The sequence below is a fragment of the Cervus elaphus genome, chromosome 28 (genome assembly GCF_910594005.1).
Source record: "Cervus elaphus chromosome 28, mCerEla1.1, whole genome shotgun sequence".
Classification (NCBI taxonomy): domain Eukaryota; kingdom Metazoa; phylum Chordata; class Mammalia; order Artiodactyla; family Cervidae; genus Cervus; species Cervus elaphus.
In genome coordinates, this window is record NC_057842.1 from 28,312,197 (window position 1) to 28,324,870 (window position 12,674).

The 12,674-nt window shown below is 41.2% G+C and overlaps 1 protein-coding gene across 6 annotated transcripts in view; it reads right to left on the bottom strand.

Moving 5' to 3' along the window:
- NCOA7 (nuclear receptor coactivator 7) overlaps positions 1 to 12,674 on the bottom strand; it is a 156,587-nt gene that overhangs the window by 125,129 nt on the left and 18,784 nt on the right. For 3 of the 6 annotated variants that reach the window (XM_043889875.1, XM_043889872.1, XM_043889873.1), the window contains exon 2: positions 6,526 to 6,636. The exons of 1 other annotated variant lie outside the window; for it this stretch is intronic. In XM_043889875.1, the coding sequence (XP_043745810.1) occupies positions 6,526 to 6,575 (50 nt within the window). In that variant the 5' untranslated portion in view covers positions 6,576 to 6,636. Of the gene's footprint in view, positions 1 to 4,046; positions 4,145 to 6,525; positions 6,637 to 8,231; positions 8,371 to 12,674 lie in introns of those variants that run through there. 2 more of the 6 variants (XM_043889876.1, XM_043889874.1) reach the window with 2 other exon arrangements.

Below are 12,674 nucleotides of genomic sequence, written 5' to 3' on the forward strand. Positions count from 1 at the left end.
ATAAACATAAACAGAAGCTAAGAACATCACACACAGGAGTGTTCTTGCGTAGGGCTATGGATCACTACAGGCATGCGTCCCCAACAGCCCCCTAGGATGGTTCTTAGAAGCTGAAATCAGATACAGTTTCCAGTGAAGTCAAACAGAACATTCTACTTCCACATCTACATACAACTTTTCCTACATATCACAGTATGATGCTACAAATATGTTCAAATCCCCTCCCAGACAATGTAAAAATGAACACTTAATGCCATTTAAATGGAAACAACACAGAATGAAGAAAAACAATCAGAGATACAGATGAAGCAGACTGGGATACAGGGTCCAGACCACCCATTTAAAGGCTCAGTGATTGGTGGCAAGTTATTTAACCTTCAAACTATGGCTTCATCATCTGCATTTCTATCTACTCATACAATCATAGTAAGATTGAAGTGAGGGAACGCACCTGAAAGCACTTTATAAAGCACCACAACGCTATTATTATTAACTTTTATTAGAATCAGTAGGCATAGTAAAACTGAAAAGATATTAACCAAATATTCAGAAGGTTTAGAGTTAACACATAACAAGCACTGAAAATGGATCTGTTTGCTTTTCATACACCAGCTCAAGTAAAGCCTGCAATATGATAATATCTGAATCCAACAACTGGTAATAATAAGGTTTTCCCTCAAATCTGGGACATACCAAGGTTCTTCTCTAATGGCCCTTGGCCAGCAGGAAAAAACAACCTAGAGACTGTTAATTAAAGGAAGGGCAAGAGTTCACATCACACCACTCCACCCATGTGGTATACGCATTCTTAGCCCAGCTGTACCACAAAGAGACGGCTCTTTCCTAAGGTTCAAAGAGTGCTCCTCTGGGGCTGGAGCCGGAAGCACTCCCTGGGTCCTCAGCAGTGCTGCAGATCAACCAGCCAGACCCACCAGGTGACAGTTTCCACTGGATCTTAGACTCTGAACTTGACCAAGAAGGCAAGCTGAGATTATCTGTACAAATGTAGCTCTGCATTCATTCCTATTATGGGCAACTACTCTTTTTAGACAAAGTGCAATTCTAGGGTATAAACTGGATCACTGTAATGCACCCACCTGACTTACACAGGTGGGGTATACAGACTGTATGTTTCATATTGCCTTGGTTGGTTAATACTCTGACATTAACTGTATTACGGATAGATAAAGTAGATCCTAGGTGGCGCTAGAGCCCATCTGCCAGTGCAGGAGACACAAGAGACATGGATTCGATCCCTGGGTTTGGAAGATCCCCTAGAGGAGGGCATGGCAACCCACTCCAGTATTCTTCCCTGGATTAATCCCATGGACAGAGGAGCCTGGTGGGCTACAGTCCATGAGGTCGCCAGAGCTGGACTTGACCGAGCACACAGCCCAAGGTAGATGAGAAGGATTATGCAACAGCTTCAAGTTATAAACAAGTTGTTTTCAGAAAAGGTCACTTACAATGCAGATCTTTAGAATCCATGATGTGTTTCTGCATATTAATTTACAGTGGCATAAATTAACGTTAAGCTGCCAGACTGCCCACAGAAATCTACTCAGCCCATAACGTGCGTGGCAGCAGGTCAGGTACCTGTGTTCTATGGGGGCCATTCTGCCACCAAGCTGCCACACAGCCCTGGGCAGCCCTATTAAGGACAAAATTGGGCTCAAACGCTGCCTCACCTGCCTGTTACGTAATCTCACTGCAGCTATTCAAACCCTTTTGAGTCTAAATTTCCACAGCAGTCAAATCATATTTGGGGATGAACCACATGCACAAAGAGCACAAAAGGAGCCTACACAAAAATCACTGAAAGAACGCTAAATTCTGCAGGGGCCAAATAATGTCAGAATGAGTGTGAACGTCGTCCCTGTGGCATGACTGGGAAGAGAAAAATACAAAATACCTGCCTTCTAACCGTGAGAGGAAGAAAGAGGGAGCAGAGACCACAGGGAATAATGATCACCCTGGAGATAGTACAGAATGTATAATTTCCTTTAATAATGCAGTTTTTCGTTTGGTTTCAAGACTTATCAAGTATCACAGAATTAACACCCATACATATAATAAATGAATTGTATATATATAAATCACTTGCAAAGGCGTGGAAAGATGTCTCATGAGCCATGTGATCAGGAATAAAAAACTAGAACAAAACGCCAAAGATGCTGAGAAACCAACTGCGCCAGAGCCAGGAGATCCTGAAAGCTCCTTAGGGCTCATCCAGGACAGATCCATCAAGCAGTGATGCTGACTCATGCTTCCATTCAGAGCTACGCAGCACATTTCAAGATAAAGAAAAGGAAGGATTGGGTGATCCTCAAGTAACTAGTTTCAATCCTAAACTATTAAAATGGGGTCTTTTTAATTTAACTTTGCTCTGATGTTAATTTCAGAAAGAAAGAGAACCATAAACAAAGGGGGTGGGTAAAGGATTATTGACTAAATACAATCAAACAATGTTTATGAAACCACAAGGTAAAATAGCATACCAATAAACAGAGGCTATTTAACTACTCAGAAGGGTAAAGGGGTGGGGGATGAGAGTTTGAAAGCAATTTTTAGGATCTCTGATACATATTGCAGTAGCAGGCAGAAATCAGGGCAGATCTTGCTTTTGCTCTCCTCTGCACACTAGTAGTGGAGAGGGAAATGGCAACCCACTCCAGTATTCTTGCCTGGAAAATCCCATGGATGGAGGCACCTGGTAGGCTACAGTTCATGGGGTCGCAAAGAGTCGGACATGACTGAGCGACTTCAATTTCTTTCACTAGTAGAGGTTTGTGTAAAGTGGTGTGGCCACATCACTGCAGCTGTACCCTTGGCTTGACTTTCTGACCTTCCCTAGAGATCTTGCTTGGAGCACCAGTAAATACATACGCCTGGAGCACACTGCCCTAGGTGGTCAGAAACTTGCTTTCAAGCAGATCCTGTTGGTAATTCCACTTTACGGAATTCTATGGTTTGTCAGAGGCAGTTGACAATTTATGACTCTGGCTGCCTCTTTTCTGATAATAAAGTTCTTCAGGTTTCTGTTTGTTTATTTGCTGTTTGCTTTTAATAGCTTGACCATTTGGGGCTGCAACAGCATCATAATAGCTAAACTGCAGGTTGAAATAGTTTGAACTGTTCTCTCTTTCATTTCCTAATAACTCATCACAGTGATTTACTATTTAATAGTACCACTGACTGTTGGCCTTGTTCTGTTATTTCTATGGCCCTAGGATCACACCCCATTTTTGAATGTTTTTCTTTTTCACTGTTAGAATACTTTCCACAAGAGGTCAAGGCAAGCATGACAATTAACTTTTGCATTTCTGAGTTGAAAACTACTAGGCTGTTCTTCTAGAAGTTTCACCTTGCATTCTCAGTTTAAGGGGCTCCCCTCCCCCTGCATCTTAGGAAGAAAACACAGGTAACTCTGAGCAGGTTGTTCATGAACCATAGTCACCTTTACTGTTGATATCAGTTTGGATGCAGCCTGAGAAGGCGCTGCAGCTTGTGGAATCACTATTTAGAGCAACCGTTGGCAAAAGGAAAAAAAGAATCTTGACCTAAAGTCACATCTTATACAAAAATTAACTCAAGATGGATAGCCAACCTATGTATGAAACATAATACTATAAAATGTTTGGGAAAAAAATGAAAGAAAATCTTCAGGACCCAGGACTGAGCAAAGAGTTGTTAGACTTAATGCCAAAAGCACAATCCATAATAGGAAAACCTAGTAAATTGAATCGTTAAAGTTAAAATTGACAACTTTTGCTTTGCAAAAGACTCTGTTAAGAAGCTGAAAAGAAAAGCCACACACTGAAAGAAAATACTGGCAAACTATCAAAGGACTAGTATCTAGAAAGTATAAAGAACTCACAGCACTAAATAATAAGAACACAATCCAGTTAGAATGTAGACAAAAGATAGGAAAAGACATTGTGATGAAGAAGATGGACAGATGGCTAAAAAACACATGAAAAGACATTGTATCTTATTAGTCATTAAAGAAATGCAAATTAAAATCACAATGAGATATCACTACATACCTCTCAGAATGGTTCAAACAAAAAAAGAGCGAGAATACCAAAAGATGAGAATCCTCATCCTGCTGATGAGGATGCCAAGAAACTGGATCATTTACACACTGCAGATAGGAAGGAATGGAAAATGGTATAGCCACTCTGAAAAAAGAGTATGATAATTTCTTATAAAATTAAATGCACTTATCATTTGACTCAGCCACTCCACTGAGCATTCATTTCAATTAAAACTGATACTCACAAAAAGAATTTTTTTTACACAAATGATCCTAGCTTTATTTGTAATAGTTCCAAACTAGAAACAACCCAAATGTCCTTCAATGGGTGAATGGTTAAAAAATTGTAATACATCATGGAATACTACTCAGCAATAAAAAGGAAAAAATATTACATAATATAAGCAACATCTTGGGCAGATCTCAAGTGCTGTGATCTGAATGTTTGTGTATCCCCAAAATTCATATGTTGAAATCTAGTGCCCAATGTGATGGTATTTAATAGGAGACAGAGGCCTTTTGGATGTGACTAGGTTATGAGGGCAGAACTCTCATGAATTGCTGCCCTTATATAAGAAGCCTGAGAAAGCTCCTTGCCTCTTTTACCACATGGAAATCACAGTGAGAAGACAGACATGATGGCTCCCTGATCTTGGACTTCTAGCCTCCAGAACTGTGAGAAACAATTTTTGTTGTTTATAAGCCGTTCAGTATGTGGTATTTTTGTTACAGCAGTCCAAATAGACTAAGATATCAAGGGGATTGAACTGGGTTTAAATAAACCAATCTCAGAAGGTTAGCTACTGTATGATTCCATTCATATAATATTTTTGAAATGACAAATTATAGAGATGGAGAACAGCAGTGGTTGTCAGGAGGGATGGGCAGAAGGAAGAAGGTGAATATGGTTTCCAAAGGGTAGCACACGAAACTTTTTTGAAGGAACTGATCTGTATCTTGATTGTGATGGTGGCCGCACAAATTTACATGTAATAAAACTGAACAGGACTAAACACATGCATGCTCACCCATACACAAATGAATGCTTGTAAACCCTTGTGAAATCTGAATAAGGTTAGAAGACTGTATCAATGTCAATTTCCAAGTTGTGACAGTTATTATACAATAGTCACGTAAGGTGGGAAACTGGATGAAGGGTGGAAGACATCATTCTATTATTTTTTATAGCTACATGTGAATCTAAAATTATCTCAAACATTTAAAAAAATCACTATATTGTTGTGTTTATTCCAAGTGTCCTGCCTTTCTATGGTTCACCCATTAGATGGCTGATTTCTTTCTTCCCTAAACAACCTTGCTACTCTCTAGGGTCCTAACAGTGGAAAACAATTCACTAAAATTGGTAGTTTAATTCTTGCTTTCCGAAAATTCTTATTCATAGTTTAGTATTACTAAGTGAAACATGTCCCCTGGATATAAACCTATATTTGAATACTGACTCTTACACTACATGAAATGGACAAAATACTTACTTTCTGAGTTACCTCATTAATAAATGGGAGTAAAACCTATTTCATAAGTCTATTGTGAAGCTAAATAAAATAATAAGTAAATACTTGGCACAGAGTAGATCCTTAAATGCTCATTCCCTTCATTCTCCCATTAACAATCTATCCAGACATAAACGTATCAACAAAAAGTTTAGTTTTCAGTTCCCAAGACGTTTATTTGGAAAACAGGAGATGCATCTTCAACAAGCATGCTAGAAGTTGGGGATGCGGTGAGACTGAATTGGTTCTTAAAAAATATTTTGGTTTAGGAGATTATAATCATCATTTTAAACCCAAGTTCTCACTCTGAGCTTGAAAACAGTCCAACCATCAAAATGGTTTATAAATGTTTTAGTGTACCTTTCATGTTATTATGAATAGTGACTGGCTGCCATATAGATGTTTAAATCTATCAATAATAACCAAGCATACTGTAGATTGTTTCCATTCAGATACCAACATATGTGTATATGTTGGATGAGTTCAAGCTTTAAAAATGACAAGGACTACAATGGTATAATTTCATCCACTCCATTTACCTACAAAAATACTTTTTAGTAATAGACACCCCACAAGGTAATAAACTTTACATATGTCATAGGTTTTTAGTTATAGCTCAACTAATGAAGCTAAAGAGCAGTAGGAAATAAGTACTTAGGATTTAAAATGCAATGTAGCTTGCTAAACACAGGATTCTGAGCAGTCTGCAGTGTGATGCACACAGACAGCTAGACTCTCTGAGCAGCACTGGCCTGAGAGAATTGTCAAAGATAAAAATAGAAGAACCAAATGTTATTTCTCTAGTAAAAATAAGAAAAAGATGAAACAAAGTCCATCTAATTGCTCCTGGTTACGTGCCCTGTTTAGAAATAGTCACAAATCAAAAAAAAAAAAAAGCCAAATGTCCTTAATACTTAAGGACAAAGTCCCCTCAAACATTTTTCAATACTGGTATAAATTTGCCAAACAAATGCTTACCGAGCAAAATAACTTTGTTTCCGTTCCTTCTTCTCTTCCTTGGTATCCATAACATGTGATCAAAAGTGCAAAATATTTGGAAAATTCCTTTTTAATCAATGAGTCATAACCCTGGTAAAAAAAAAACAAAAAATAGAGTGACTGTAAATTAAGAAGTTCATAATGGCCAATATGAAGAAAGAAGCAAAATAGAGCTACATGGCCCCAACAAATAGAAGCTAAACTTTAACCAGTGAGTAGAGTCACATGAGTCATATATGAAATACAAGTGCCCCTGGAGGAAGTGGGGGGACAGGAAACTATAATTAGAATGGAGGTGTTAAAACATTTTAACAAAATGAAAAGTAGCTGAAAAAATAAATTGAAGTATTTTCCTCATAATTAACAATTATTTCAAAGTGTGCTAAAGCAAAAACTGCTGACTTTGGAAGATTTTAGGCTGGCTATGCAGAAGCTAATTTTTAAAAAAATCTTTGAATTCATAATCACTATTTTCAAGCCATTAATGATGAATATGTCTCATCCACAATGATGAAAAAAATGGATCACTTGGGTGTTTTACAAGAATGTTCTTCCTTTAAAAGTAAAAATAACATCAGCATTCTATCTTATTTTGGAAACATGTCAGCAAGTATCAATACATCTCACTTGAGCAAATGTGGAAATGAAAGCACAAAGCCTTGGGAAGCTATCCCTCAGAAAGGTTTTATCTGCTTGCCTCTACCTCACTATCTCACCCGTGCAACTCTCACCTCTGCTTCCCAGGAGTAACCTGGTTTAAACCTATAATAAGAGGTGGTCTCCAGGTCAGTCTTCCTTAAATACCACTCTCATCATGCCATGCCCCTGCTCAAAAATCCCCAAAGTCTACTTACTGCCTGGAGCACTAATCTAAATTTTCTGCATAGCATTCGCCTTTCCTAAAATCTTGCCTTTTCACCCTGAATGAGTCTCAAAGTAAAAAAAAAAAAAAAATTTCATCAATCAAAATTATTTACTAATTTATTTCAACTCCATAAACAATGTAATTCACAATCCCTATTACAGGGAAGGTACTGTGATAAATGAGTGAAATGAATGAGTGAAACTCGCTCAGTTGTGTCCAACTCTTTGCGACTCCAAGGACTATAGCCCACCAGGTTCCTCCATCCATGGGATTCTTCAGACAAGAATACTGGAGTGGGTTGCCATTTCCTTCTCCAGGGGAATCTTCTCAACCTAGGGATGGAACCCGGGTCTCCTGCATTGTAGGCAGATTCTTTATTGTCTGAGCTACCAGGGAAGCCCCACTGCGATAAGTATCAGAGACCAAAGATAAATAAGACATGGAAAGGAAAGGAAAGCCAGTCACACAGTCGTGTCTGACTCTCTGTGATCCCATGGACTGTAGCCTGCCAGGTCCTCTGTCCATGGGATTCTCCAGGCAAGAATACTGGAGTGGGTTGCCACTCCCTTCTCCAGGAGATCTTCCTGACCCAGGGATCAAACCTGGGTCTCCTGCACTGCAGGCAGATTCTTTCCCGTCTGAGCCACCAGGGAAGCCCCACAAGACATGAGACTTGCCCTAATAGTATTCACTGTCTTGCAAGGGAGACACTTAGGATCTCAGCTCTGTGGGATACAAACAGCTGTGGAGGAGAAACAGACCCCAAAGGAAGAAGACTGAGGCTTCCACAGGGCCCACCCTCCTGCAGCCCCCCACACACCAAGATCTGAAGGATGAGCGTGGGTTCCTAGTTACAGGGCATGGGAAGCAGGTCCGGCTGAACAAAAGCGACGTGTAGACACAGTCTCTCTCTGCTGCTCCAGGATCAAACGTGAAGCAGGAGAGCGGTGGGAGCTGAGGATGAAGACATGGACAGGATTTGGGCCGTGAGGACCTTTCAGGTCATGCGAAGAGCTGGAACTGTGTCCTCGCTGCCCACTAGGCACTGCCTCTGCTCCCCGGCACCTTCCAGCACCATGACACCAAGGGCTCAGGCTGACCCCACGGCCGCCCTCCCGACAGACCTCGCCGCGGGGACGGAGGGCGTGTGACACCCACCGGGTACAGAGGATGGACTTCAGAAGACTGACAAGAGGGTGAACAGACTCTTGCCCTATCACAGTGGACTTCCCTAGCAGTCCAGTGGTTAAGAATCTGCCTGCCAGTGCAGGGGACACAGGTTTGATCCTTAGTCCTGGAAGACTCCACTTGCTACAGGGCAACTAAGCCCGTGCATCACGACTACTTAAGCCCGAGCACCCTAGAACCTATGCTTTGCAACAGGAGCAGCCACGGCAATGAGAAGCCCGCACACAGCCATGAAGAGTAGCCCCTGCCTGCTGCAACTAGAGAAAGCCCACACACAGCAATGAAGACCCAGCACAGCCATAAATAAATTTTAAAGATGATAATAATACATGATTTTTTAAAAGAAGATATCACAGTCTAACTAGTTGAGAGAGGGCCCACACAGGCCAACAGTATTTACACAGAAAGAGAAGGCATGAGTTCAAGACATATTAAGGAGGCAAATGAGTCCAAATCTGGTGACACACTCCACAAAGACAACATGGGATGGGAAGGGATGATGGATGCCTTCCAAGTTCCTGCCTCAGGGGCTGGATAGACTGCGATACCACAGATAAGATATGATCTACAGGAAAAGGGCAGGCACTTGGCAGGGTGCAGAAGCAGAAACAGATGAAAGATCAGTTTTGGGCACACTGCCTTTGAAGACCCACGGGACTGTCAGCTGGAGACATTCACCAGATGTTAGATTTCATAAAGCACAAGAGTGCAGAGAGGGCTAGAGAAAAAGATTGAGAAATTAACAGCATATGGTTGTACTTGAGGAAAAGAAAAACAATATGATGATAACACCCTGCACATACAACAACTATGCACAAGGCCCTGTACGGAAACAGTGAAGGACACGGGCTCACTCTCACTAATTTATCTCTGAAGCCCTGACGTGGGGCTGCCCTCAAGGGATTGACCGACCAGTAGGGAAAAATAAGATGTGTGCCCATAACTAAAATGGAGAGTTAGTAACTTAGAGCTGTCCAAAATAACACCAAGAATCCAGAAGACACAAAGTTCAACTCGGAGGTAACGAAGTCAACCTTTCAGGATGGTGAGGATTTCAACAGGTAAAGAGGGAAAAGAGAAAGGATTTCAGGAACAGAGAATGGCCAAGCATGAAGTCTGGACATGGAAGGGCAGAGTGGCCAGGGCAAGGAAAGAAAACCACCTTTCCTTTCCACAAGTCATCATTTCAACATTTCCCACATGTTCTCTCTTTTCATCCCTACACCACATTATGAGTTAGGCATCCTTACTTCCAGTAAACTGAGGCTGAGAGATGCTAATTTCCCTAGTTCAACCCTCCCAGCCTTGGTGGAGCAGACATTTAGATCCAGTTTGGTGTACCTTTCCATGCCTTTTGATAACCTGTGAGGCCAGAAAGCATTTGGAGATGAGTTAGGAAAAATGGTCTGGAATCAGCAGCATCTAATGCCTCGGCGTATACTCTTCAGGTTAAGACAAATGTACCCAACACAGCGGAGGGGCAGAGGGTCAGTGAGCCCTCCAACAGGACGGCCTCGGTGGAAAAGACCCTGATGCTGGGAAAGATTGATGACAGGAGGAAAAGAGGGCGACAGAGGATAAGATGGTTGGATGGCATCACCAACTCGATGGACATGAGTTTGAGCAAACTCCGGGAGATGGTGATGGACAGGGAGGCCTGGCGTGCTGCAGTCCATGGAGTCGCAAAGAGTCAGACACGACTGAGCAACCGAACAGCAAAGTGGAGGGTGGGGGTGGAAGCCACGCCTTCACCAACGAGGACAGTACTCATTCGAAAGTCTGGGGAGCAAAAGATGAAAACAACAGTAGCCAAGTGTCCCAACTCTCATCACCTCCATTTCACATGTGGCCTGAACCCACGGGGCTCCTCGCCAGCTCTCTACCTTCATCCTTACTATTCTCCAAGCTTGAGGTAATCTTGCTACACTTCTTCTCCTGACCGGATCCAGCACAAGATTCAGCCGTGCTTCCCTGGCCACTTGTGTGCCCTTCTCTCTCTGCCTTATAAGTGCACTTCACGTGTCACTTATCACTTACTGTGAGGCACTTGATCCTAGACGGCGTGACAACGCCACTTCACTTAGCCTCCGCAGCCCCAGACGACCAAGGTTCCCTCAAGTCAAAAACCATCATGTCTCACACTCTGCTTATAATTCCCTAAATACCTAACACAGAACTAGGCAGAAAAACCACATGCAAGCTAAGCAAGGAATTAATCCAATCCTGGGGATAAGATTAATGACATGGTAGACAGACATCAATCCAAGGATTCCTCCCAAAGTAACAGTTATTTGGGGACTTCCCTGGTGGTCCAGTGGTTAAGATTCTGTGCCTCCGCTGCAGGGGGCATGGGTTCAACCCCTGCTTGGTTTGGCAAATATGTATATATATATATATATATATATATACACACACACACATATATATAAAAAAATTATTATTTGGAAATGGGGACTGTAGGTTCAAGCCAGTCCCTCTGGAACTCCAGAAAGAATTAGAACCCTGGCTCTCTGCCCTGCCCTAGGCCAGGTAGTTTATTTTAAAGTCTTGCTTCTGCATGCCATCATATGTGATGATCTCTATTTATTAGATTTTCCCTCATGAATAAAAATGAAGCCATAACCACCTAATTGGAAAATTTTTATATTGCAAGCTGAGCCAGAAACTAATATTTGGTTCTAGTGGAAAAATATTGACAAAAATAAACACAAGGAAAAAAAAAAAAGATTAAATGATCCAAGAACTGACATCTGGTGCTGCTGTGTCTGTTTAGAACTAGAGGAGTTCTTTTTCCATTTTCTATTCAACAGATAAAAAAAAAATCCAAATCTTTGGTTTCTTTTAAATTTCTGGGAACTGATCTATTTCTTAAACCAGATGGATGCAGCCCTTTCAGGTACGGACACACCAACAGATTAACCAGGAAGAGACTGGCAAAGGATGCTATAAAAATGATTTGCACAGAGCACCACCCGGCAGCCTTCATGCTTCACTGAAGAACCAGAGCTCCTTAAATCAATCTTTAATGGGAACTACATTCTCCATTATAAGTGGTTATAATGGGCTTCTTAAAAGCCCTTCTTCCATTTAATGTTGACTTTCTCCTCACATCAATAAACCCTAGACTCATCCAAACACTGAATTACAAGAGTCTCCTGCTTTCAGGGTGCATTACAGACCAAGAAGAATGCTATGAGAGAGTACAAGACGTATCTTCTACCTAAATATTTCTTTTTGTGATCTTAAATCAGTACAGTCAATTTAAATTTAGTTCATTGTTTTTTTAAAAATGACATATACAAAACCCTTAACCCCGTAAGAGCTGTGTCAAGGACAAAGTATTTTCTGTATCACCAACAAATGTCTGATGCTCCCCGTGACGCCCCTGAGAAGGAACTTAAGGACAGCGCTATCAGACACCCTAACTCCATTGAACCAGTGTGGACCCACACAGCCCAGGGTGGCTTTTTGGCTCCGCACCGAACACACTGCAGCTCCTTGCTCATTCGGGTATGACCAGTGGGGACTAGGAAAACACCAGAGCACACACAATGTCCATCAGCTGTTTTCCCAAAACATGTTTCCTATTATACAAATGATATAATGACAACAACATGCTGTAAGGCTTGGCCACATAAGGCACAGGCCAAAATGTACTTTTCTATGCAAACATTTCCTCCTAGAAAATACTTACACTTATGCTGAAATATGACAAGAATTCAGTCCTTCTCAAAGCTCTACTGTCATCTAAACACAAAGGGTATTCAGAAATATAGGTGTTAAACAAAGGTCAGAAACTTGAATACTCTAACAAGAAATCTGGGAAATAGAACAAAAGCGTGCTGTAAACATGTAAGGGAAACATCTAGGAGATGACGTTCCCAGTAAACAAATGTGTGTCACAGAAACAAAACAGAACTTAATAGCAACAAAGAACTACACAGTTATACCAGAATCAAGGTGATGATCAAGGACAGGCTAGAGGTCTACCACTTGAATGGGACAAAGCCAATGGATGGCAAAATGGAGACCTCATCAACTCCTATTCCATTATTTTTTGTCAAGGGAACTGAAA